Genomic DNA, 27,386 nt, shown 5'->3' with positions numbered 1-27,386 from the left:
ATAGCTAAAGAAATGAATCTGCTTTGTTTTCTATACCTCAAAAAAATACCAAAGAGAGAATTTAAAAGTCTCTTCTGTCTTAGTGAAATAATCATTTTAGAGATGTGACGGCTCAGCATAGATTATAAATAGAACACTGAATGAATATATAATATACTAATGATTTCACTATAACAAATACAGTGCTAGAGTATTAAGTGACTACCTTTTAAAGCTTAAAAGCTATTTATTTTGATAAAGGATAGTAATTACTTTCAGAAGTAATTACCACAATTTGTACTGGTTTTATATTAAGTTCAAGAAGATGAATTCATGGAAGTATTGGAGAGTTGGGGAGTATATCCCTAATTTGATGTCGTGACCCAGATGAGTGTTCTTGGTTGTTCAAAGACCAGATAGTATTTCTCTACACTTGCAGTTGTTTTCAAATGTTATGTCAGTACAGAATTTGACTTTTCTATGTTGTAAAAGTGAAAGGCCAATTTTAATTTAATAATTTTGCTAGCACTTAAATGATGAATCACAGTAAATGTTTTAAATAACAAGTAATATGCACATATATTGAAACTGAAACAAAATTTCACAAAAGAAACATCCATCATCATATGTGGTGCATTCTGGTGTATTCTCTGTAAAAAACACGGGTCATGAAACACTAATTGATTTGTACAACTGTTAGTAAGTTGTGAGCTACAGTTAGCTTGAAAGTGAAACGAGATAAGGCATCATTCTGACCTATATGCACACACTATAGTCCAATGACAATAATGGGATTATCTTAGAAATAGTTTTAGATATTTTTCTATAAACAATTTAAAATATTAATTAGGTTGTTTGCTGTTAAATAGTATTTTTCAATTTGTTCAAGCTTTAATCTGTAGAAGTCCTTTTTACTAACTTTATGTGAATCGTATCGTTCATTTGTTTCAGTGCAGAATTCTATTTCATGGCTTAAGAACGTCATGAGGTTTTCATTGCAAATATGAGAAAAATCAAGATAGATGGACTAGAAGTAGATTAAAGGTGATCCAAATAAAATTAGTAATCCTAATAGGAAACCTTTTTTAACATTGAAAATAGCACCTTTTTTTATTTATTTAAAAAAATAATATAGTCAAAGAACCATTGCACATTACTGTGTAAAATTACACAAAGCTATGAACTTGCTGTTAAAGCCTTCTAACTTTTAAATTTTTGACATTTTTTTTTACCTTTATAATTTTAAGTTGTGTTTGTCATCCATTTATTTTCTATCCTTATGTCTGTTTTGGTTAAGATTACAAACAGCAAGTTTTTGTGTTTAAATTCCTGAAAATGTTGGGATGGAATTACAGTAATGTGTTATGGCTTGGGCCCCTCGCAGGAGTGTATCTCGCAGTCAGCAGTGAAAACAAAGTTTGAACAGCACACTATCAGAGCTAAACAGATACTAGAAACGGTGAAAAACATAATGGATTCAATAAACGTGGCAGCAGCAGAGAAAAGGTATGAATTCATTTTATTGCAAAATAAAAAATTATTTTTGTGTCAATATGAATTCTTTAGACTAAGGTTTAAAATTTTTATATTAAATACCTTTCGCACTAACATCAACCTTGTAGGTTTAGCTGATGCCTACTTGCATGTTTTTTAATGAATATTTGAAACTATAAATATTTTTTTTACAACCCTGAACAAATACATCATTTACATCCCCTGGATCTCAGTATTCTCGTGTGTGAGCTGTGATTTTGAAATGTTCAGTGGCTTTAAATGTCTTTAAAGCAGTGAAAGAACCATTTCTTCCAGCAGAATTTCTCGAAGTCCAAAACAGGTGACCCTCTTTTTACATTCAACCTATCACTCATCTTTCATGTATTCATACATCGAAACCTTGAAATCACTCCTTTATGCCAGTTGTGGTTTTATATCAGCTGGTAAACAAACAAGGTGATACTACCTGCCAGCCAGAAAGTGAATTTGGTAAGCATTACTCTATATGTCATACTATATTGCAGTATTTTATTCCATTTATTACCTTGTAATGATGAAAATGAATACACGAAAGTGCCAACACTAGTCGAAGAAAAGGGTAGTTCTCACAAACTTGGTATACTTGAAACAGAGATTAAGATGTTATTAGATGTTATAAGCATAATGATGTTAAGCCTCAGTTGGACCTTTAAGTGGGCTTAAGCCAATCAATGGGAAGATATAAAGAATCTAAGATTAAATTCAAGATATAAAATTGGGGATTTTAAATGTATTTGATCTTGCTGAGAACAAAACTCCACTCATATCTAGGTCTGTTGCCTAATTTTGACACTTTAGCAGGAATGCATTATGTACAACATTAGAGAATTTGCAGCATATAAAACTCAAGGATCAGAACCCAGATTCTGATCTCTGGCCCTATGCACACTGTTTCTGTATAGTGAGCTCAGTTGCTTTATTATGGTAGCCAAAGTAAGTATTCGTCCACTGGATTGACCTTAATTTTTATAAAAATATAGGACATTGAAATAAACGTAGCACAAAAAAGATGTGATTTGGGGGTGGTTTATGTATAATCATGCCTTGGGAACAGATGTCTTGGGAAAGATGATCTTAAAAGGATCTCAGGCTTTTATTTTCCTATATCATCCAGGGGTTGACAAATTTTAGCAGATAGTAAATATTCTAGGCTTCGTAGGCTATACTGTCTCTTTGGCAACTACTCAGTTCTGCGGTTTTAGAGCAAAAGCAGCCATATACACAATAGGTTCATGAATGCTTGTGGCTGTGTTCCAAGAAAACTTTAACAGAAACTAGTGGATGGCTGGATTGGGCTTGCAGAGTGCTGTTTACTGGCCCCTGTTTATTAAGTAGACTTAATATTGAGTTAGTTCTGTTTTGACTGTTCATATCTATGAAATGGGTGGAGATTTAGCGTCCTTATTAATCCTTTGTGGGATTCAGGTACCACGTGAGCAGAGAGACAGTTTATATCCAATCATCTGTAAAACATTTTATAAGTGAAATATTATTTGAATCCTTTTAGATGTTGAAATACAAGATTTTTTTCCTTCTATCATGCTAACAGATGGTTCAATATATAAGTGAGTGTTTGTACTTAATTTCTTTGGGACTTTAATATACCCTGAATATTAATTACTTTTCATACTATAATAGGGTTTATTCAATAGAAGAGAGGGAAGACCAAATTGATAGACTGGACTTTATCCGAAACCAGATGAACCTTTTAACACTGGATGTTAAGAAAAAAATCAGGGAGGTTACAGAGGAGGTTGCAAATAAGGTGGGTAACAGCTTTGTGATTATAATATCTGGGAATGGAAATACTTTTGATAATGCTAAAAATGGTATCTGTTACCTTAAAGGAATATTTAAGTTTTTTTCAATTTAATTTTTTTGAGTAGTTGGTAATCTTGTTTAAATATTTTAATTCTGATTTTTTAATATTTTTAGGTTTCATGTGCAATGACAGATGAAATTTGTCGACTCTCTGTTTTGGTTGATGAATTTTGTTCTGAGTTTCATCCTACTCCAAGTGTATTGAAAGTATATAAAAATGTAAGTTAAATTGTAGTTAAATGTTATTCAGATACAGTTTCCTTATGTTATTCTGACTCTTATTCCACTCTTTAGTGGTTTGGCCATTTTAGTGTCTTCATGGCAATCAGTACATGATTAAACTGTTACGTCTCCTGTGCACTCTTGTAATAAATCTAAACTATAAAGTACACAGAAGAATTATCATCTTAGAAAAGAATAAGATCATTTTAGTGTTTACTTCTTTTTTGACATTTTAATAAAATCTGCATATATTCTGGAGAAAAAATAACGTGGACATTTACCATTGTTAACAGGAGTTAAATAAGCACATAGAAGATGGAATGGGAAGAAATTTGGCTGATCGGTGCACCAATGAAGTCAATGCTTCAATGCTTCAATCCCAGCAAGAAATTATTGGTAATATTTATGTCTGCAAGTTCGTGTGTAGTTTTTTCTTTATGTCGTTGTTAAAAGATTTATTATAAAATCCTTTAGATATTTTATAAAATATTATATACTGTTGTTAACTAAAATATCATAATTCGGTTCTTTCTAGAAAATTTGAAGCCATTACTTCCAGCTGGTATACAGAATAAACTACATACACTGATTCCTTGCAAGAAATTTGATCTCAGCTATGACCTAAATTGCCACAAGTTATGTTCAGATTTTCAAGAGGATATTGTATTTCATTTTTCCTTGGGCTGGTCCTCCCTTGTCCATCGTTTCTTGGGTCCTACAAATGCTCAGCGGGTGCTTCTAGGATTATCAGAGCCTATCTTTCAGGTATATATATATCTATATATATATTTTTTTTGAGTAGGCTTTTTATTAGGTGGTTATTGCTGTACTATACAGGTATGTATCTGATTCTACCAGTTTAGAGTCTCTTTTTAAAAACTTTTTTGAATTTATCAATTCAATAATTTTTTAAATTAATTTTTTTTTTTTCTTTTTGGCTGCGTTGGGTCTTCATTGCTGCGCGCGGGCTTTCTCTAGTTGCAGCGAGCGGGGGCTACTCTTCGTTGCGGTGCTTGGGCTTCTCATTGTGGTGGCTTCTCTTGCTGCGGAGCACAGGCCCTAGGCACATGGGCTCAGTAGTTGTGGCTCATGGGCTCTAGGGCGCAGGCTCAGTAGTTGTGGCACATGCGCTTAGCTGCTCCGCGGCATGTGGGATCTTCCTGGACCAGGGCTCGAACCTGTGTACCCTGCATTGGCAGGCGGATTCTTAACCACTACACCACCGGGGAAGTCCCTCAATTCTCAATAAGTTTTCAGAAAACGTACAGAGTTGTAAAACCATCGCCACAATCCAGTTTTAGAACATGTCTGTCACCCCAAAGGCTACCCTTGTGCCCATTTGCAGTCAGTTGTCATTTCCACCTCCAGCCCTACTGCTAGTCAGGTTTCTCTAGCTATCATTTTTACCCTTCTGGACATTTCATATCAATGGAATCACACAAAATGTGGCCTTTTGTGACTGGCTACTTTCACTTAGCGTAATGTTCTCAAGGTTTGTCATCATGGTATATGAATGTTGTAGCATGTATCAATACTCCATTTCTTTTTTTGGATGAATAATATCCCATTATGGATATCACACATTTTATTTATCCATTCACCAATTGGTGGACATTTGAGTTGTTTGTACTTTTTGGCTATTATGAATAATGATGTTTTAAATACTCATAGACTGTTTTTATATGGACATCTGTTTTCATTCCTCTTGAGTATATATGTCTAGGAGTGAAATTGCTGGACCACATGGTAACTCCATGTTTAACTTTCTGAGGAACTGCTAAACTGTTTTCCAAAGCAGCTGCACCATTTTACATTCCCACCAGCAATGTATTAAGGTTCTCTTTCTCCACATGCTCATCAAGACTTGTTATCGTCTTTTTTATTATGGCAGATGTGAAGTTGTACCTCATTGTAGTTTTGATTTGTATTTCCTTAATGACTGATGATTTTGAACATCTTTTCATGTGCTTATTCGTGTATCTTATTTTGTAACATGTCTATTCAGATCATTTGTCCATTTTTAAATTAGGTTATTTGGCTTCTTATCGACTTGTGGGAGTTCTTTATATATATTCCAGATACATACAAGTCTTTATCAGATACATGATTTCCAAATACGTATGTTTTTCTAGTCTGTAGCTTGCCTTTTAATTTTCTTATGGTGTATTTTGAAGTGTAAAAGATTTTAACTTTGCTTTTATTTTTTTTTTAATTTTTATTTATTTTTTTTGGCCACGTAGCTTGTGGGATCTTAGTTCCCCAACCAGAGATTGAACCCAGGCCCTCGGCAGTGAAAGCATATAGTCCTAACCACTGGACCGCCAGGGAATTCCCAAGGTTTTAAATTTGAAGTCCAGTTTTTTTTTAAGGATTGTTTTTTTGGTGTAAAAACAATTTTTTTTATATACAGTTTTAATTTCACTTGAGAGTTGAAGGCTTGTTGTTTTAGGTAGACTCATTGTATGTTATGAAAATTCATTCTTCATGATATCATTGGTCCATGTCACAGGAGATAACTTTCAGACCATTTTTATTTTCTTCATATATTTATGGTAAACTCATTAATTGGAGTCATTCTTTTTGTAGATTTACTACTGTAATTTTAAAAGAGAATACAATCGAATTTTGTAAATGTAACTGTTCCATTTGTAGTGGTTTAATTGAATTAATCCTTTCCCCCCCCAACCTCATTAGCTTCCCAGATCTTTAGCTTCTACTCCCACTGCTCCTACCAATCCAGCAACACCAGATAATGCGTCACAGGAAGAACTCATGGTTACCTTAATAACAGCATTAGCCTCTCTTACGTCTAGAACTTCTATGGGCATCATTGTTGTTGGAGGAGTGGTAAGAAATAGTAACTTTTTTTTTGAAACAGTATTTTTTAGTGTAATTGAAATTGAAATTACTGCAAAGCTACCTGCTAGATCAGGAAAAGAAAGACATATTTACTTCAGTTTCCAGGATCTATAAGATGACATGAAAAGTTGTAAGTTAAAATTAGTGAATTGGGTTTCACAAGTCTAATCTTAAAAATAAATATTTTTAAAAAGTTTTAATTGAAATATAATTGACATATAAAATAGTATTAGTTTTAGGTGTATGACATGATTTAATATATGTATATATTGTGAAATGATTACCACAACATAAACAATATTTCCTACTTTTACATCACAGCACATGAAGAAACAATATTTGTGCATTGGAGTAACAGGAATGATCCAGGTCCCTTATCTAGCCTTCTCCAAATACCAAAGGGATCTGCCTTAAAGTATTAAATATTATTTTTTGTAGTAGTTCTTATATGCTAAAAGTTTTTTTCATATCATTAACAGCGTAGGTTTATTTTGGTTTTTTGTTTTGTTTTTATTGACGTATAGTTGATTTACAATGTTGTGTTTCAGGTGTACAGTGAATGATTTAGTTACACAAATACATATATCTCTATTCTTCTTCAGATTCTTTCCCCTTATAGTTATTACAAAATATTGAGTATAGTTTTCTGTGCTATACAGTAGGTCCTTGTTGGTTATCTTTTTTTTTCTTCTTTTTTCTCTTTTGGCCACACCACGTGGCATGTGGGATCTTAGTTCCCCAACCAGGGATCGAACCTGTGCCCCCTGCAGTGGAAGCATGCAGTCTTAACCACTGGACCGCCAGGGAACTCCCAGTTAACTATTTTATATACAGTTCATTTTGGTTTTTTAAACCTTTGACCTAAATTAACATCCCTTTTTGAGATACATTGTATCAACTTACCAAACGCCTGGCAGGTTATAAAAGTTCTTGCCTGGTATTTATGTGCTGCTCCTTTTTTCGGCTTGATTTCCGGTAATTTCATATTTTCTCATAGAGAAGGAATATACATTTTTAAAAAATGGATCTGACTCAAAGACCTGTAGGGAGCCAGTGAGTTTTCTAAAATGCCTTTTAGTACAATCTCCCTAGTGGTATTTTTCTTTCTCAAAGTAAGCTGTGAATTTATCTTACAGATTTGGAAAACTGTAGGCTGGAAACTCATATCTGTTTCATTAAGTATGTATGGAGCTTTGTATCTTTATGAAAGGCTGACTTGGACCACCCGTGCCAAGGAGAGAGCCTTTAAACAGCAATTTGTGAATTATGCAACTGAAAAACTGCAGCTGATTGTTAGCTTCACAAGCGCCAACTGCAGCCATCAAGTACAACAGTAAGTTGAAAGATTCATCTATTTTTGTTTTAAAGCTTTACTGAAGTAGGACATACATGCATAAATGCATAAATAAGAGTACAGCTCAAAGAATTATCACAACATGAACACATTTTATAATTGCCACCAAAGTGGAAGACATAGAATGATACCAAACAAGTGGGCTCAAAATGCATGGTGGTAAACGTAATTTATTTTTACTATTATAGCCCAGATTTGTAGGTTTAAAGGCATGATTTTTTAAAACTCAAGAGAATTTTATTATAATAATAAATACCTGCATCCACCGAGTTTATGTATCTTAAATATTTGTTTCATTGATTTAGTAAAAATATATAGAACTCCAGTCAAATCAATGCATAATATTCTGTATTAGAGTGCCCCTGAGAGCTGAATTGAAAGTTTTCTGAGCTAAAGATGATTGCAATTTAATAGAAGAAACAACATGTACATAATTATAATAAAAGGTGAAAAGTGAAAAGTAATGAGAGCTTCATAATGTGAGGCTCTAGAATCTTTTTTTCTTAATGGCATTGAGTATTTATGTATTTATTTATTTATTTATTGGCTGCATTGGGTCTTCGTTGCTGTGTGTGGGCTTTCTCTAGTTGTGGCAAGTGGGGGGCTACCCTTTGTTGCGGTGCGTGGGCTTCTCACTGTGGTGGCTTCTCTTAGGCGCGTGGGCTTCAGTAGCTATGGCTCGCAGGCTCTAGAGCGCAGGCTCAGTAGTTGCGACACGTGGGCTTAGTTGCTCCACGACATGTGGGATCTTCCTGAACCAGGGCTCGTACCCGTGTCCCCTGCATTGGCAGGCGGATTCTTACAACCACTCTGCTACCAGGGAAGTCCCTAGAATCTGAAATCATGAAGGATAGTGGATCAGCAAAGGTTTCCTAGACTAGGAGAGGTAGCCTGATGAGACTTGAACATCAGAATAGAAAGAGCAAGACAGAGAAAACAGCTCAAACCAAAGGCAAGAACGTTGGGGGAAAAGGAATGTGTTCAGAAACGTGAGATAATTTCAGTGTGGCAGATGTGTACATAAGAAGGGGTCCATTCAAGTATAAACCTAACACTAGGACTGAGGTTTGGATAATTAGGAACCCTGGGAGTGATATCATTAACATTTAGCTCTAGAACAGATAACTTTGCAGTGGTGTGGTGTGTAAAGTGGTTTAGAGTCAGGAGACAAGAATTGCAGGGAGATTAAACTGTTTCAGACACAAGATCAGAGCCTGTACTAACCTAGTTAAGTTAGAGCTATAGGGAATGGAAGCAATGAGGGCACAGAATTGAGACCACTGAATTAGTTCACTCATTTACCAAATATTTATTGAGCTCCTATTTTATATAACTGTAAATTTTGATTTATTTATATTAAGATCTTTTTCTTTAATGAGGATAACCTGGACCTCCAAACAAAATCAGCTGAGGCTCACATTCATAAAAACAGAATTAATGAAGCTTACTATTCATTTCATCATCAAACATTTATTAATTGCCTACCGTGTGACAATAAATACGCTAGAACTTATGGGAAATTAAAAGTTAAAGATAACTTGTATTCTTCCTTAGAGGACTTTACACTCTAATGGAGGCAACCTCAAATAATTACTCCAGTTAAAATAATACTAGCTAAAAATAATAATAATAATAGCTAAAAATAATAATAATAATACTAGCTAAATGTTAATGTAATAAAATATTAAAATAAAAAGATGCTTCATTTGTCTGATATTGGTATTTGGTCAGATAGGGAGAGAATGGAGGGGGAAAGGACCCTGGGAAAAATGAAGATGCGCAGGAGAATAGTTGCAGAGAAAAACAAGTCAGTTCATCAAATTCCAGCGGTACGCACCTACCAGGCATGCTCCAAGTTGCAAAAATATAAATATAATATTTTCCAAAGTTAACATATTAACTAGCACACAAATTAAATACAGCCCTTTTGTTCTAGAAATGTGGTTAAATGTTGCTATAAAGTATTTTTGACTGTCACAGAAGTTCATGAAATTTTCTTTCCTGTTCTCAGTAATTTATTTTTATAGGCAGGGGACAAGAGTAAGGCTTATTATGCTTCTGAAGAAATATACCCATCCTTCGCCTTTTTATAGCTTATTCATATTTACGGCAATATGGCAGAGTAATGTTATTACCCACTGAGCATTTGTCTTGAGGCCAGATGAAATTAAGCCCACGGTCATATTAAGCTTACAAGTGCCATACCCTCCCTCATACCATTCTTAGCCGTGTTCTTTGATACCTTATATTTTTGGGAATTTTTTAAACTTGTGATCTCTTTTTTTTATATAAGCTTTAAATGAAAGCTTATTCATTTTAAAAGACATTCATGACTGCTGATAAAATTATTTTTTATTTGAAGGGAAATGGCAACCACTTTTGCTCGCCTGTGCCAACAAGTTGATATTACACAAAGACACCTAGAAGAGGAAATTGCCAGATTATCCAAAGAGATAGATCAACTGGAGAAAATACAGAACAATTCAAAGCGCTTAAGGTATTTGAACCTTTTTTCCTTAATAATATGAACATTTATTGGTTTCATTACCAAAATATAATTATGTAAAATCACTAGCAAATTTATGTTAAAATTTTTTGCTTTCTGCATTGGCTTAATTGTAATTTTGCAATTTCAATGAAAGCTAATTTGAACAACAAAAAAACAAATCTGAATTTAAAGGAATTTTTTAGATCTAAGCTTATAGCTCTATGTTAAGCTATACTAGTCCTTTTTCAGAGCAGAAGTTTTGTAATTAAAAGTATGAATTTTCAGTCCTACATATCCAAGACCCATACCTTTTCTTCTCATTGGGGACTGTTAGGTATACTTAAATTTGAAGCAACAGAAGTAAACAAGATATCCTAATATAATGTGGAATTCTGGTTTAATATGATTTGCCATGGATTCTTTGGAGTCTAAATAAATTGTGCTTTGGGGGTCAAGACCAGAAGTGTCACCACGAGATCTATACTTCTTGGCAGTTCTTTCAGCTTTATTACCCATTAGCTGGCTCACCTACAAGTCTGGTAGAATCATTAAGCGTCATTTGCTTCCTGCTGCTACTTACCAGGGCACATGCTACATACAGTTGCCTATATAAAAACAGTTTGTAACGCCTGCAAGTTGGAGAGGCTGTCCTTATGACGTGGATTTTGGAACATTATACTTAAAACACCTGTGATAGTGTCCATCCCTGGTATCTTAATCTGAAAAGATTAAGATTTAGCAGTCACATTCTCATTGCATCTCCATTTCAGGGTCTCTGAAAAAGGTGACTGCCTATCACTTAAACCCCAGCATCACTTCTCACACACAAATACACCCAAGTGAATTTCACATATTCCATTGCTCCTATTTTAAGTTAGATCATCCCAAATACAGCTTTTCAAATTTGGTGAAACTATATCCAATAGAAATTTTTTTTTAACCTAGGTAGGTTTTTAAATATTTTTTCATCTTGCTATAGTAAAAAGCCATAACTGATAAAATAGATTATTGGTACTTAACGTAGCTTTCAGATTTTGGCAGGACTGACTTGAATAAGTATCAATATTTTTGATCTGCTAATTCTTCTAATAGGAAAGTTTAGAATAATATTAACATAGTAAGTTTAGAATATTATTAACATAATATTTGGAATCTCCCTTGTTACTAAATTAGGCTTTTAGCCATTCAGATATAATTTAACTTAACTAATGTTTCAGGAGCATTACTTGAAGAAATATACAGTGGCGTTCACATGAACATTTAACTTATGACCTTGACCATATGCACTCAGCAACAAACAAAACGGGACCAAGAAAAGAGAGAAACTCATTTAAGTATGTGTGTGTGCCCTGGCAGAGTATGAGAATGGGAGATACAAACCTGCATTCCCCTGTCAATTTACATTGTTTTCCCTCTTGTTATGGGCATTTGGCTGCATCAAGTACAATTTTAATATTAAAAAAAAATATTTTTGGTAACTATGGTCCTTTGACATCTACCAGCTACTTTGTGTATACATAAAACCACTTATTCTACGCTTTATTCTTAACGGGAATTCAAGAACAATTATGTCTTTATGTGACTTAGGATGTAACTCCCATGTAAGGTGATACGACTCCACTGTCTCTTAGGCTTTTCATTCTTATTAAAGATTTTACCTCAGTATACCTTTCTTCTGGCCATTGGATTCTGTGTTTATTGCAAAGTTACAGTAGCACATATAATAAATGCTTTAAAAAGAGTTGATGTGAGTTCAGACAAATGTAGCAACAGCTGGCTAGTGATTTTTTTTTAAGATTTGCATGGGATGCATTTTTTCTCATTGACCTTTATGATTAGATTGGTGTTTTATTCATTTTTTTAAATTAGAAATAAAGCTGTTCAACTTGAAAACGAGCTGGAGAATTTTACTAAGCAGTTTCTACATTCAAGCAATGAAGAAGAATCTTAACAATAGAGGTTGCTTTGGTGATCATGATAGAAGATGGAACTTGGAAGATGGGGACAGTTATTTTTATGAAGTGACTTTAAATATGAATTATACTAACTATACCTAAATAGCAAATCCTTGAGTAGATCCTGGTATTGAGCTATCTCAGGGTGTGTGCATTTCTGAAAAGTGTTGTGATGTCTCTTTAGTTTTAATTTTGGGTAAAGAAAAATCCTTTGATATGTGAAAATGATGAATTAGTTTAAAGAACCAACTCTCTGACCCCTGAGGGGTGGGGCCTTGCTCTTAATTAGGGCTCTCTTTGTTTTTGATTCTGAAAAACTCTGCTTCCTGGCATCCAGGAGTTAGAGAATGCTCCTTTCATCTTCTTTCTCAAAACGAATTTTTGATGCCTATTTCAATGGGAATAGTCACATTTTTGTTTTATAAACTGCATTGCTCTAACCACAAAGGAGTGTGGAATGTTCTTGAGTGTATTATTTATGCAGGTTACAATCACTTTTGCATCCTGGCAGGTATGTAAACCACTAATAATGCTGTTTTTACTCCCTCTTTTATTCCTATTAAAGTTGATGTAAAACAGTATATAGGTTTGTTATTATAGAGTCCTTATAAAGGTATTTGGGTCTAAATAGTTTTCTCATGTTTCTCAAGAAACACTTCCAGCCTCAACTCTGATTCCAGTAAGGAAAGCTTTCTATCTCAGTTTTAAGAGTCAAGTTTGAAGTGATAAAAATAGCCAGAGATACGGGAGATCTGAATTTTGGGTGGCTACAGTCATGTACAAATGCTGTTCTTTAGAAAGTATTTGCCAAGGATACTGCTGGGTTGTCCCCCGGGATGGCTTTTAAACATTGTATGAATTTGACAGGTCACGGTTAAAAATTATGTTTTTCACCTTAATGAAATGTTTATGAGTTCAAGTGTTGTTTGTTTCTATGTTAAAAACTAAGAGAAAAGTTATATGGAAACATTAAAAAACTGACATTCTAAGGCTTTGCTACACAAAACGTAGTTTTGAGGACCACCAAATCAGCATCACCTAGATGCTTGTTAGAAAGGCACAATCCCAGAAGACACAGCACATTTGGCCAGTATAGTTTATGCTGCTTTTCCATGGGAGGGATAACATTTCATGCTTTTTTCTTTTAATACTCAGTACTTCTTTTTCTGTGCCTTTAAGGCTCCTGGATGCTATTCAGTCTTTTCACAACAGGTGCAACACTGTTTTCCAGGATATTTTAAGGAGAAAATAACATTATTTAGGCCATAGAAGGCTTTCAAAAATATTTTTTATGCAAATCAGATATTAGAATGCAATATTCAAATCCAAATAAATATTCATTTATGGCTAATATTGTTGCTTTATAACCAAAAAATGATACAAGCCACCAAGAAGTGGGATTAGGTAACAATTTGCAACATGAAAAACATGTCAAAGACTGGGTACTGCTAATTAAGTTTACAATTTCAAGGCCTTAATCTTTTTTTTTGGGGGGGGGGTCTTAATCTTTATATGCAAGTACTTGAACTTTTGAAATAGCATAGTGGTTTGGTATCACCTCATTAGTCTAGTACAGTGGTTCTCACAGTTTAGTCCTTCAGTCAGCAGTAGCACTACACTAGGGAAGTTGTAAGAAATTACATTCTTGGGTCTCATCCTAGACCTACTGAATCAAATACTAGGTTTGGGGACCAGGAATCTCTGGTTTAACAAGCCCTCAAGGTGATCTGATGCATGCTGAAGTTTGGGAACTACAGAATAGTGGTTCTCGTATAGTAAGTTTATACTAAGTTTTTCATCACTAGTTTGAATCCAGTTCCGCCTGATCAAGCTTGAAAATATGAGTGTTGGAAATGGGACACTAAACCAATGAAGCCCAGCCTTTATGCTTAGGGATAATAAGTGCACCTATGACCAAGCCCATGAATTATAAAGAATTGTAGCTGTTGGCATTCAAAGGTATTGCACATTTACTTGACTGTCTACTATGTATGTTTGCAGGATTATTTATAAACTTTGTGTAACCTTCAACTTTTTACAAAACTAGATTTTTTTATAAGTATGCAAGGTGAAAATAAAATGTTTGCCTGATAGTTGATAAATGTAGCATTTATACTGGCATTTAGTGAGTTTTAATCTTTTAATGATTTTTATGGCTATCTTGGGGAGACCTGCTAATCTTTTTCCTAAGGGAGCTTTAAGGGGAAAAAATGACAATTTTGCTTTTTGATGAAAATCTGTGGCCTTTTAACAGTAGGCTAACATTCACAGTACTACAGAATAGGTCAGTGGCACTCCAGTCTCTTCCTTGCTTCCAGCAGCCCATTCATTTTTCATGAAGAAAATAATTACCAATGTTTAGATAAAGGAATTAGAACTGAACATGAACTATTGGGCTTGGAGTTTAGTTCTGGGACTTAAAAGTAATTCTACTAAAAATCAAAACATGCTACACGAAATCTGTTAAAAGCACTTTATTGATTACAGTATCAATTCACAGCAACATTATTTCACAGAGCTACTGTACAACTAAAGGAACAAATTACTGCAAGAAAGATTCAAGAATACTGTTAAATCATGATACAAGTCCATAGTTTGGTTTAAAGCTTTTTTCTAAGAGCTTTAATCTAATACATTCACCTTTCCCACAAACTACTGACATTCAGATTCAGTTGGCCACAGCTGTTGTAGAAACCATTCTAGGTGAAGAAAAACATTTTAATCAACTTAAAGAACCCACTTAGACATGAATGCCTTTGGATAAGAATATGCAAATGCAAGTGTTCAGATGCTTCTTTGAAAAGAGAAAACAATAGGATAGAGCACCATTGTGTAAGACACAGAAAAGGCTTGAAATATCTACCAAGTATATCACTGAAGTTCTTCTATTAATTAAAAAATACTGTATGATGTAAGATTTTGTCAGGCACATTTAACACCAGTTGAAACATATAACCAGCTTTTTCATATGCTGTATTAATCAACTATTTTGTAGGATCAATTGGATTTAAGAAAAAAGACTTAGGAAATTTTATCAACATGCAAACAAATTTGCTAAACACAAGGTGTACCATCATTCTGATTAATAAATTACTTTTTAAAACAATGCTAGCTTAGACATTCAACTACAGACCACTTTACTGAGTACCTATTATAACCAATACTTTTAAATATATCACTGAATTTAAGGCAACTTACAATGAACAATGGGAGAAAAACTAGTAAATATGAAGGGTACTTCACATTCTACTTAACCTAATTTAAAATACCAATTTTATTCACTGTGATACCATTTCTCACAAGATAGTCTGACTGGTGGGTGTTTTAAAAATTCTAACAGGAGGTAAGAAACACTTTAAAATTTTGCTTTCCACAGTGGCAAAAGGGAAATTAGAAACTGAACATAGTACTTAATTTAAAAATGTTTTTAAGTCTGACTCACACTGTGAAGATTTTAGAAAGAACATGTTTATTACTAAAATCATAGACCCATTTGGGAGATTGTTTAATCACTTTCCATTAACGTTTAAACACATCAACAAGTAAGCCACAAGTATTCCAACTGTTGTACTTTAAACTGAGACATTCACCAATGATCAAGCATAAATTTCCATAAATGTCTTCATTTTTAAAAGTCTTAATAATATTACTAAATCTAAGACATCAAAAGTGTTGGAGAAGGTTAGTTATATAATATTGGCACAGTATTTTTTTTTTTTAGCAACAATAAAAATTTCACTTTGTCACCTGGAGAAGCCAAGATCCATTTCTCTTCCAATACGTTAACTTTAAAATTACTTAACATATTCCAAAAGCAGCTACCTCCGTTATGTCTAGGAAACTAGTTTACTATCATCATGCAGTATTAATCAGTTCATCTGAGTCTAAATTAAGATAAGGAGATGGCTTACTAGGCTCTCTTGAAGAATTAAGTATCTCTTGATACTTAAGTATCTCATGAAATATTAAGCCTAAATCTTTGCCTCTCTGAAGATGGAATTCAATATGCTGTTGTAACCACAGACTCAACTATAAAAATCCGAGCTAGGGAGGGATCTTGGATATTTAGTCTAAATCTCTGATAGCATAGCTGCCAAAATTGAGGCCTGTCCATCAAAGTGGAGGTGATGTTCTTGCTGAGAGCACAAAGTGCTTTCTTGAGCAGGTTTATGGGATGATTTGCTGAAGCACATGGCAGTCACTCCACTTTGTTTTAGAAAAGAGTATGTGCCTTTAAAATATTCTTGCCACATCTTAAAAAAACCTGTTCTTTACGAAGTGATTAAAGACTCTACAAATAAACCTGAGGCGCATGACGTTTAAATGTTTCTTAGGTAAATAGAAAAAGATCAGGCACCAGAACTGCAATATTGATAAAATTCCTTAAAACTACTTTTGGCCATATTTTTTTTAAGTTTTGAAAAACTGAGATTCAAACTGTACTGTGCTTCTACAAATTATACTGAATTTAGGAAGTTCTTATGCACAAAAGAATTAGACGAGCAGATGAACTCAAACTGCAAGGAAACAAATATTTAGCAACTGGAACCCATATCACTAAACAAAGGTTTAAGTAGTAAGTTAACGTGGTAATGAGGTCACCATTCGGTCATATGTATAATACGGTCATAATAGCCGTAGTAGTGATTAATTTTCAGTTGCCTAATACATATTTAATTATGGGAATTGCTTTTTAACTATCTACAAAAACTTTAATAACATTAAATCACTTTTATTAACATTCTGAAGACCACAGACTTCTCATAGTCTGTGTGCCTCTGACTAAAGTATCTTGTTACTAGAACCACTTTCAAAGTAGAGGAGATACTCTCTTTTTATATATATAAGGCTATTTTGCACATGGTAGAAGTGCTTTCTTGAAGAGGATTTTGGAATAAATTGCTGAACTACATGGTAAACCCTCACCCCTCTCTATTTTTGGATATGAATATGTCCCTTTGAAGTATTCTTGCCTTATCTCAAAGAGCTGCTCTTTATGAAGTGATATAAATAGTCCACAAACATTAACAGCTAAAGCTCATAGAAATCTTGAATGTGTATATAAATATACATTCATGCCTGCCATCTACAAGTCTGGTTTTTTGGTCCTATAAATCTTCCTTTTCCCATTTTATTCTTTTTAGTATCTTAAAACAGTTACTGATTTCATTATGGTTGATGCACTTATTAGCACATCCACAATATAAAAATGAAAATTTACAAGTAAAATTTGGGAGTATTTAGGTTAGGGTTACAGGTGATCAAAAGTTAACAGACCTATCTCAACAGTTACTGACAGTTTACTGTTACAAAACACAATGCACTTCTACATCAGAAAAAAAACCCCACGACTTTACCATCAAAGAAGACTAACAATCTTCTACTGTCAATCATTTAGATTATTTTTAAGAGAGAAATCCAAGGGTCAAGGATCTCTGTTTAAGTTCAAGGGGGCCCGTTCTAGTAATACACACATTATTATATCACTGACAAGCAGAGGAATTGCTTAGTATTTTCCTCTGACCCCTTCAAGAACTGCTCTTAGAATCTTCTTTTGGCTTTAAAGTGGGGGTCACTTTGATCTTGGTATCCTTTGAAGCAAAACCACTTAGAAACCAATATTTTGTGCTAATGGGAGGAAATATTACAGAAGATCAAAAAGCTTGAATGTCTGCTTTTTTAAATTTTTGAAGGCACGGAGAGTTAACATCAATTCAGATTTTGTATTATGTGAACAAATTCATAAAGCAACTTTCTTAATGATTGTAACTAGTCAGACCTGGTGATTGGTTAGATTTTATACTTCTTTGAAAAACGTAATGCCATCACATTATTTTTCCCACCTAGATACACATTGATGGAGAACACTGGGAAAACTCTTTCAGATGCAAGGACAGTCCAAATGTTCATCAGTCTGCTGAAATGAGTGCACCTTACAAACTCAGTTCTAGAATATGAAATCAATAGGAAAGCCCAGCTATTTCGAATGCTACCTAAGTGTCATTTGATCAAAACCAGCTTTTTAAAATAACAAGAACCATTCTCATGTGATTACTGCTATCTACCAATTAATATGAGTTTCTTATGTATGTCTAAAATTTCAGAGTGAGATCTCTATTCCCTGGCCATCAGATTATGTCCCCTTCAAAAGACTAAACATGAGCACTAATTTAAATTGATAAGATGGCAGAGGATACTGCAGAAACTAATGATATTCACAAGGACTCCCCTCAGTGGTACCTAGGCCTGTCAGCATTCTTAAACAGTAAGCAACCAGGATCTCTTTTAGATCAAAATGGTCGGAATACAAGGAGACTTGCTTCAAATATCAGTACACACATCAATGGTATCACTTCCATCTATTACTGTGCCTGGTTCCTCCACTGTAAAACTCAAAACTATGACACTTTTTAAGGTATACAAGGTTAAAAATGTAGTTCTTAAAAAATGCAAACACATACTCTCAAACATGATAGGCTGCTATAATGTGTACATTCTGTTCTACACAAAGAAAAAGAACTAGACAGTACAAGCAAAAATTCATCAAGGTTAAATTAGCTCAACTCCTCAAATTAATACACTGGTCCTGATCTCAGCAAGCACCTTTACCTTGTTTTCACCTTTTTTTGTTTTGTAGTTTACTGAAAGCTTCTTTTTGTATATAATAATAGAAAAATCTTCACCTGCAAATATAAGGTAAATTCTTTTTCACAGCTATAGGCTGTAGTACTGATTTCTCCAGGTATCAGTGGAGAACAGAAAATTTGTGCTGTTAATTCCAGATTCTAAGAAAACTGTCCCAAGACCCTGTTGCCACAGCCATGCCATCATCAGTTACACCTAAACAGCTGACACGGTTGTCATGACCAGCAAGAACACCTGAAAAACAAAAGTTCAGTAAAAAGTTAGCAATGGGCAAGTTCTAGAATTAAGCAAGTGTATGCATAAAAGATCTGGGAGGGTACTTAAAAGCTAACAGGTTCCCCTGAGTTGAGAGACTGAGTGCCAGGGGTAAGCTGGGCATGTAGGTATAAAATAAAATTCTTTGTATTCCGTGAACTTCTGACATGTGCATCAAATTGTGTTTTTCATTTTTGAAAAATTATTTTATAATTATGCTTATGTTCAAAATCATCTGTTCAACATGTAGTCTTTTATTTTACATCTCTAATAAGTTCATGATACTTCTAAATTTTGCCAATAAGCTATGCTATTTTCAACAAAAACAAAATTTTAAATGAAGTTCAATGAACTTTTACCACCAGAACAACAAAAACATGAGAATGAAGCTGACTTATACTACCACTTCCAAAAATAACAACATAATTTATTTACTTTATTCTTTTAACCACCAAACCCTGGAATGTTTTGGTCATAACTTTCTGAAACCATCAAACTCATCTAGTCTTAGTTTTCTTTTGTATATTTAACCTATTTGATCTTCTGACCACTACACAGGATAAAATTAAATATTCCCAAACATTTGAGAGGAAAATGAGAAAAGTAAAGATTTAAAAGAAAAATTAGAATATATCAAATTCTCAAAAAGAATTTTTTCTTTAATATACTGTTGGAGTTTTCATTATCTCCATATGTAATTAAGCATATCATTTTCACCCAATCTTAGGAACAGAAGTTCATCTTGTCTAACAATATTTTGTGCAGTACCTTCAGTATGGCAATGTTTGGCAACAGGCAAATTTACCATTATGGGTTGAAATAACAAAAAATGACCATTGTGACTAAATACTCCAAGTCATATTGGAAAGAAGAATGAATTAGCAATTCATGAGTCACATTTCAATTTTAAGGTGAAAGTATCCAGTTGAGTCAACTTGAAACCAAACGGCTGTAAGCAAAGCAAAACTAAAACTCAAGCATATGTTTAAAAAAATACAGAAAATATGTTTTTATTTTGTTATGGATATTAATTCATTCGATCCAAGCAAAACACCTTAATACCTCAAAAAAATAATTGGCTTTGAACAACAGAGTATCTCCAAAAATTTACTTGCAAAATGCTAACCCGTGAACTTTTCTGCAGTCTCAAGAGAGGTTGTAGAAAATTATTCCTGGTAATGTTGACATTGCCTCCACTCCCTCAGAAACCTCAACAACTGTATAGGTGTTTAAAAGGGCAAGGACATACACCCACAAGGACAGCAAGGATGAGAGCAAGCAGTGGCAACAAAATTTTGTGAGCTGTATGGTTAAGTGTGTTAGTGGACCCCAAAATGCTAAGTTCAAAGCAAATGGTCTGATAAGCCAAGAAACAAAAGCAAACTGGAGAACCTCCAAAAGGGTCAGATACTAGTGGAACCAGGTATCTGTGGAACCAGACACGGGCAAAGATGGGGTAAACTGAGGCTACATTAGAAAGTGTCCAGGAATCAGTTATACTCCCCAGGTCTCTTCCTTCACTCTGCAGAGTCAGATGATTTATCATCCTGCACCAGAACATAAGACTAGAGACTTATTTGCTAGAGTAAAAGAGGGTCTCTTAACTAGAAGCAAATAGGCACAGTTGAGATTGGTGAAACTGCTGAAAATGGGGAATAAGTTTACTTGCTAATTGTCTTGCACCCCAGCTTCTTCCCGGAAATCAGCCCCCAAACTGTCAGTCAGCTTATATACTTCAGGTAGAAAAGTGGAACAATCCACCTCAGAGAAGACAGCTGGCCCAAGGGAAAAAAGGCCATAAGATATATCAGAGGTTCCCCAATCAAAGCCTGGCCAGATCACTGTTCAGTGAGGCCTACAGTCAGTACACCCCAACCATGTGAAGAGGGCTTTCAAACAGTTATAGTGCCTCACTCTTAAGGATAAATAAGAGGCTAAGAATCAGAGTTTTAAGGAAATATAATAGATAGGACACTGAAAAAATAAGAAGGGGGAAAAAAGGCAACTTGGAAAACAAAAGATTATGCTTTCAGAAGAAAACTTCAAAAAAGGCTTTCATTAATGACCCCAGAAAAACAAAAGACTTTTATTCATGAAAAAAAAGAATGGGGGCCCTAAAAAAAAAAAACTCTCAAAAAGATGGTAGCAAAAATAGAAAACCAAAGCTTAACAGAAGGTTCATGGAAAGAAAAGGCAAGAATTTCTCCCAGAACATGGAGCAAAAAAGACAGATGGAAAATATGAGAGAAACTAATAAGCAAGTCCAAGAAGTCCAACATCCGAATAATGGGAATTCTGGGCTTCCCTGGTGGTGCAGTGGTTAAGAATCCGCCTGCCAATGCAGGGGACAGAGGTTCAAGTCCTGGTCCAGGAAGATCCCACATGCCGCGGAGCAACTAAGCCCTTGCGCCACAACTACTGAGTCTGAACTCTAGAGCCCATGAGCCACAACTACTGAGCCTGCGTGCTGCAACTACTGAAGCCCGCATGCCTAGAGCCTGTGCTCCACAACAAGAGAAGACACCGCAATGAGAAGCCTGCGCACCGCAATGAAGAGTAGCCCCCGCTCACCACAACTAGAGAAAGCCTGTGCGCAGTAATAAAGACCCAGTGTAGCCAAAAAGAATGAATGAATGAATGAATGAATGAATGATGGGAGTTCTACGAACAGAATGATAATGGAGAAAAAAGTGCAACCAATTAAATAAGCCTCCTAAACTTCCCAGTACTCCAGGGTATACGTTTCCAGGTTGAAAAGGTCCACTGAATGCCCAGAATGAGGGATGAAAATGGATCTACTCCCAAACATATCAAAACTTGCAAAAAGTTTGAAGATGAATTAGTGAGAAGTACATCAAAACTAAGAATGTAAGCCAAAAAATTAATTTGACCCTAGAGAATATTCAAAAGCAGCACAGCAAAAGAAGTCACAGCATATACCTCGCTGCTTGGCAGTAAGTACTGTTTAAAAATTCATAATTGTGTAATAAACACTGACTGATGTTCTAAACCAAATTCACTACATGGGAAGATGGAAGCTGTGGTGGGAGGAGGGATGTTGAAACCAAACCCTCAACAGATAATGCCTAAAAGTAAAAAAAAAAAAAAAAAAAAAAAATCAATACAGGATGTTCTTTAAAGATATAAAAGTAAATACTTAAAAGTAGCTACCATTGGGAGCAGAGAACATGGGCTGGGGTCAGAGGACTGTTGTGTTTTGGTAACAAGCCATGTAGACCTATTTGATTCCTTGAGTATAATTTTGATTCTAAAAAAATTTTAAGTCACTCTGTGTAATTTGTTATTACACAGATGTAATTTGTACATCCCCAGTACAACTGGATGCTAATATTCTGGAAGCTGCAGGGGAGAACACAGAGTATGGGGTTAAGGGGAGACAGTGGTTCCATGTCCTGTCCCATACAAGATCTGAGCCAAAAAGAAGATCCATGTTTCCTGTCAGGTTATAAGAGAACTGTAATTTGGAAAAGACCATACTAAATTATATTCACTATTCATCTTTATGTCAAAACTTACCAAACAAGAAAATACAGAATCAGATATTACTCTTCAGAAAACAGAAACATAAATATGGTTTATGGACTGTAACTAAACTCAAAAGATCAACAATGACCATGAATGAGAACTGCCATGTTGCCATTCCCCAGGGTGTCCATGGGGGCCCCAGAAACAACAGATGGGGACCTTTTCACATTTCCTGACAAAATCAAAACCTAATGTGTACTTATTTACTAACCTGCACGATCTCCTTTTAGTGTGTCCCATACGTTACAATTGAAGTCATCATACCCAGCTAACAGGAGACGCCCACTTTTTGAGAAGGCTACCGAAGTGATCCCACAGATGATATTGTCATGAGAATACAATAATAACTCTTGGTCTGCACGAAGGTCAAAGAGCCGGCAAGTAGCATCATCAGAGCCAGTGGCAAAGGCATATCCATTTGGGAAAAACTAGAAAGAAAAGCAACAAACATTTATTCCATAGAAGTATACAAAAATTACGTGAGGCAGTGTAATAATAGACTCTGGGGTAAGACAGACCTAGATTCAAATTCCAACTTGGTTTCTTACCAGGTGAATGATGTTAGGCACTAAAGATTCTTAAACACTTGAGTCTTAGTTTCAGAATTTAGTGTGTTGGTTAGGGCTGAATGAAATAACACATGCACAGTACCCATAACCCACTGTTCAGCACAAAGCAAGTACTCAAAACATCCTGGCTCTGGACCTCCATATGTCTTACTAAAATGTTTAAATCAAATATTACTATTTATAGAATTTATATATGTATGTATACTCTTAAATGTTCCAATAATCTCATTATGAGAAATAAATAGGAAACATTTTATAAAAGAGAACAAAAATCATCCAGTTAGGCTAGGTTATAAAGTTAAGCTAGTAGTAAAGCAAACTATGCATTATTAGTTTGTGAATCCCCTTTCTCAGATACTGTGGCACTACTCAACACATTTTACAAAGAGGAAATCACTTCACGTATCTACTGGTCATCTGTATTACTCTGTTAGTACCTGCTGATGTGTAGGAATAAAATGAAGAATATAAATTTGTTTTCTTTGTGGCAAATATTTCATAGTTTGTCATTTACCTTCTAATATTTTTTACTTTTTTAAAAATATAAAGCAAATTTTTGGAGGTATCACTCTCCCTGATTTCAAACTACTACAAAGTTATAGTAATCAAAACAGTATGTTACTGACACTAAAGCAGACACATAGATCAATGGAACAGAATAGAAAGCCCAGAAATAAACCCATGCACACACAGTCAACAACAAAGGAGGCAAGAATATAAAATGAGGAAAAGACAGCCTCTTCAATAAATGGTGTCAGGAAAACTGGTCAGCTAGATGCAAAAGCATCAAACTGGATGACTTTCTCACACCATATATAAAAATAAACTCAAAATGGATTAAATACTTACAGGTAAGACCTGAAATCATAAAACTCCTAGAAGAAAACACAGGCAGTATGCTTTTTTCTTTTTTTTTTTGGCCACGTTGCACAGCTTGTGGGATCTTAGTTCCCTGACCAGGGATCAAACCCAGGTCCCCCATAGCAGTGAAAGTGCAAAGTCCTAACCACCGGACCACTGGGGAGCTCCCAGGCAGTATGCTCTTTGACCGTGGTCTTAGCAGTATTTTTTTTTTGGATGTCTCCTCAGGCAAGGAAAAGCAAAAATAAACAAATGGGACTACATCAAACTAGAAAAAGCTTTTGTACAGTGAAGAAAACTACTGACAAAAGGAAAAGGCAGCCTACTGAATGGGAGAAGATATTTGCAAACAATATATCCAAAACATACAAAGAATTCACAAAAGTCAGTATCAAAAAAACAAACAACCCAATTAAAATATGAGCAGAGGAACTGAATAGACGTTTTTCCAAAGAAGACATACAAATGGGAAATAGACACATGAAAAGATGCTCAACATCACTAATCATCAAGGAAATGCAAATAAAAACCACAATGAGACAGCACCTCACACCTGTCAAAATGGTTATTATCAAAAAGACAACAAATAACAAGTGTTGGCAAGGATGTGGAGAAAATATCCCTCATGTGTTGTTGGTGGGAATGTAAACTGGTGTAGCCACTATGGAAAACAGTATGTAGGTTCCTCAAAAAATTAAAAATAGAACTACCATATGATCCAGCAATTTCACTTCTGTGTGTTTACCTCAAGAAAACAAAAACACTCATTGGAGAAGATATACATGCACCCTGTTCAATGCAGCATTGTTTAGAATAGCCAAGATCTGGAAGCAACCTCAGTGTCCATCGATAGAAGAATGGATAAAGAAGATGTGAGATATACACGTACACACACACAGACACACACATATACATACACACAATGGAATATTACTCAGCCATAAAAAAAGGAAATCTTATACCATGTTCTTGAATTGGAAGAATCAATATTGTCAAAGTGAGTATACTACCCAAGGCAATCTACAGATTCAATGCAATCCCTATCAAACTACCAATGGCATTTTTTCACAGAACTAGAACAAAAAATTTTTTAATTTGTATGGAAACACAAAAGACCCTGAATAGCCAAAGCAATCTTGAGAAAGAAAAACAAAGCTGGAGGAATCAGGCTCCCTGACTTCAGAGTATACTACAAAGCTAGAGTAATCAAAACAGTATGTTACTGGCACAAAAACACACACACACTTGATTCCATTGATCCACAGATCAATGGAACAGGATAGAAAGCCCAGAAATAAACCCACACACTTATGGTCAATTAATCTACAACAAAGGAAGCAAGAATATACAATGGAGAAAAGACAGTCTCTTCAATAAGTGGTGCTGGGAAAACTGGACAGCTACATGGAAAAGAATGAAAGTAGAACATTCTCTAACACCACACACAAAAATAAACTCAAAATGGATTAAAGATCTAAACATAAGACTGGATACTGTAAAATTCTTAGAGGAAAACATAGGCAGAACACTCTTTGACATAAATTGCAGCAGTATCTTTTTGGATCCTTTCCTAGAGTAATGGAAATAAAAACAATAATAATAAAATTAGACGTAATCAAATTTAAAAGCTTTTGCACAGCAAAGGAAACCATAAACAAACCCAAAAGACAAGGACTTCCCTGGCGGTCCAGTGGTAAAGAATCCACCTTCCAATGCAGGGGACGTGGGTTCAATTCCTGGTCAGGGAAGTAAGATTCCACATGCCGCAGGGCAACTAAGCCCACGCACCACAACTACTGAGCTTGTGCACCTCGAAGAGAGAGCCCACGTACCACAACTACAGAGCCCATGTGCCCTGGAGCCCACATGCCACAACCAGAGAGAGAAAATCCACGTGCCACAACTAGAGAGAAGCCCATGCACCACAACAAAGAGCCTGCGCTGCAATGAAAGATCCTGCATGCCTCATCTAAGACCCAACGCAGCCAAAAAAATAAAGAAAATAAATTAAATAAATAAATATTAACAAAACAAAAAGACAACCTACAGAATGGCATAAAATATCTGCAAATGATGCGACTGACAAGGGATTAATCTCCAAAACACACAAACAGCTCATGCAGCTCAATATCAAAAAAAACAACCCAATCAAAAAATGGGCAGAAGATCTAAATAAACATCTCTCCAAAGAAGACATACAGATGGCTCAACATCACTGATTATCAGCATCACTAAAATCAAAACTACAATGAGGTATCATCTCACGCTGGTCAGAATGGCCATCATCAAAAAATCTACAAACAATAGATGCTGAAGAGGATGTGGAAAAAAGGGAACCCTTTCAAAATCTGAAAAAAACATTTCAAGAAATGAAAAATCATATAATAACTTATCAATATGGATGCAAATTTTAAAATTTTAACAAATCAAATCCACTAGTAACTAAAAAGGATTATGCATTATAACCAAGTGAGGTTTGTCCTGGAAATGTAGGGTTGGGTTAATATTTGAAAACTAATCCACGTAAATTCATCATTTACAGACTGAAAAAGAAAAACCACATGATCACCTCAATAGATGAAGAAAAGACATTTGATAAACTTCAACACTCATTCCTGATAAATCTGTAGCAAACTAGGAACAGAAGAGAAGCTCATCAACTTGATAAAGGTGGTGGGATGAGAGATGGAGAGGATTGCATTTGCCTATTCCAAAATTCTACTCTTCAAACCAGGTTGGCCTGATAGGGGGTGGGGGTAACAAAGCCTTTACTTTCTCTGATATTCTCTAAAGATTATATAAAATTGACTTTCAATATGCACATGATAAATAAAAACGAATTTTTCCCAAAAAATATCGTCTTGCAAAATTAGAGTGTATCTTATACCCATAAACACTTGCAATTACAGTGCTTTAGGAAATTCTAGTCATATCTATACATTTTGGCATCTGATCCGCATAGGACAACTTACCTAAGTCAAGCGGTATCCCACCTCCTCTTAATATCCCTCTCCTCAATTCTGACTGTTTGATAAATCATTTTGATTGTCATTCAAAATGCCATTTTAGTTTTAATTTATAAAGACGTATGACTAGTTCATTCTCATTTTTGGAGTTATTTATTTTCTTTCTTTTTCATTGATGTATAGTTGATGTACAATATTAAAAACAATACTTTTTTGAAATAAGAACTAAGTACTTATTGTCTGGCTTAATCTATTTGTGGATACCTGTTTGAGGGTTTTTTTTTTTTCAATATGAAGGAGATTATGAATAATTTATACCATTTATTGAGCATC

At 34.8% G+C, this 27,386-nt stretch overlaps 2 protein-coding genes across 5 annotated transcripts in view; one reads left to right on the top strand and one right to left on the bottom strand.

The window, feature by feature from the left end:
* MFN1 (mitofusin 1) overlaps positions 1–12,792 on the top strand; it is a 32,713-nt gene extending 19,921 nt beyond the window's left edge. For 2 of the 4 annotated variants that reach the window (XM_022571663.2, XM_089910817.1), the window contains 9 exons: positions 1,364–1,485; positions 3,151–3,277; positions 3,448–3,552; positions 3,849–3,951; positions 4,091–4,320; positions 6,250–6,402; positions 7,551–7,747; positions 10,131–10,265; positions 12,126–12,792. In XM_022571663.2, coding sequence (XP_022427371.1) covers positions 1,364–1,485; positions 3,151–3,277; positions 3,448–3,552; positions 3,849–3,951; positions 4,091–4,320; positions 6,250–6,402; positions 7,551–7,747; positions 10,131–10,265; positions 12,126–12,207 — 1,254 coding nt within the window. In that variant the 3' untranslated portion in view covers positions 12,208–12,792. Of the gene's footprint in view, positions 1–1,363; positions 1,486–3,150; positions 3,278–3,447; positions 3,553–3,848; positions 3,952–4,090; positions 4,321–6,249; positions 6,403–7,550; positions 7,748–10,130; positions 10,266–11,473; positions 12,102–12,125 lie in introns of those variants that run through there. The other 2 variants (XM_022571689.3, XM_089910818.1) reach the window with 2 other exon arrangements.
* A 1,878-nt stretch (positions 12,793–14,670) lies between these two features.
* Positions 14,671–27,386, bottom strand: part of GNB4 (G protein subunit beta 4) — a 60,303-nt gene continuing 47,587 nt past the window's right edge. The window contains exons 9-10 of the mRNA XM_022571703.2: positions 22,869–23,085; positions 14,671–19,090 (exon numbers count right to left, since the gene is read on the bottom strand). Coding sequence (XP_022427411.1) covers positions 18,984–19,090; positions 22,869–23,085 — 324 coding nt within the window. The 3' untranslated portion in view covers positions 14,671–18,983. The remainder of the gene's footprint in view (positions 19,091–22,868; positions 23,086–27,386) is intronic.

Source organism: Delphinapterus leucas, chromosome 4, assembly GCF_059928025.1.
Source record: "Delphinapterus leucas isolate spDelLeu-1000000601 "Yukka" chromosome 4, BTC_Dleu_Yukka2, whole genome shotgun sequence".
NCBI lineage: Eukaryota > Metazoa > Chordata > Mammalia > Artiodactyla > Monodontidae > Delphinapterus > Delphinapterus leucas.
The sequence above is the reverse complement of the archived record's forward strand: the minus strand, read 5'-3'. Positions and strand labels throughout refer to the sequence as shown.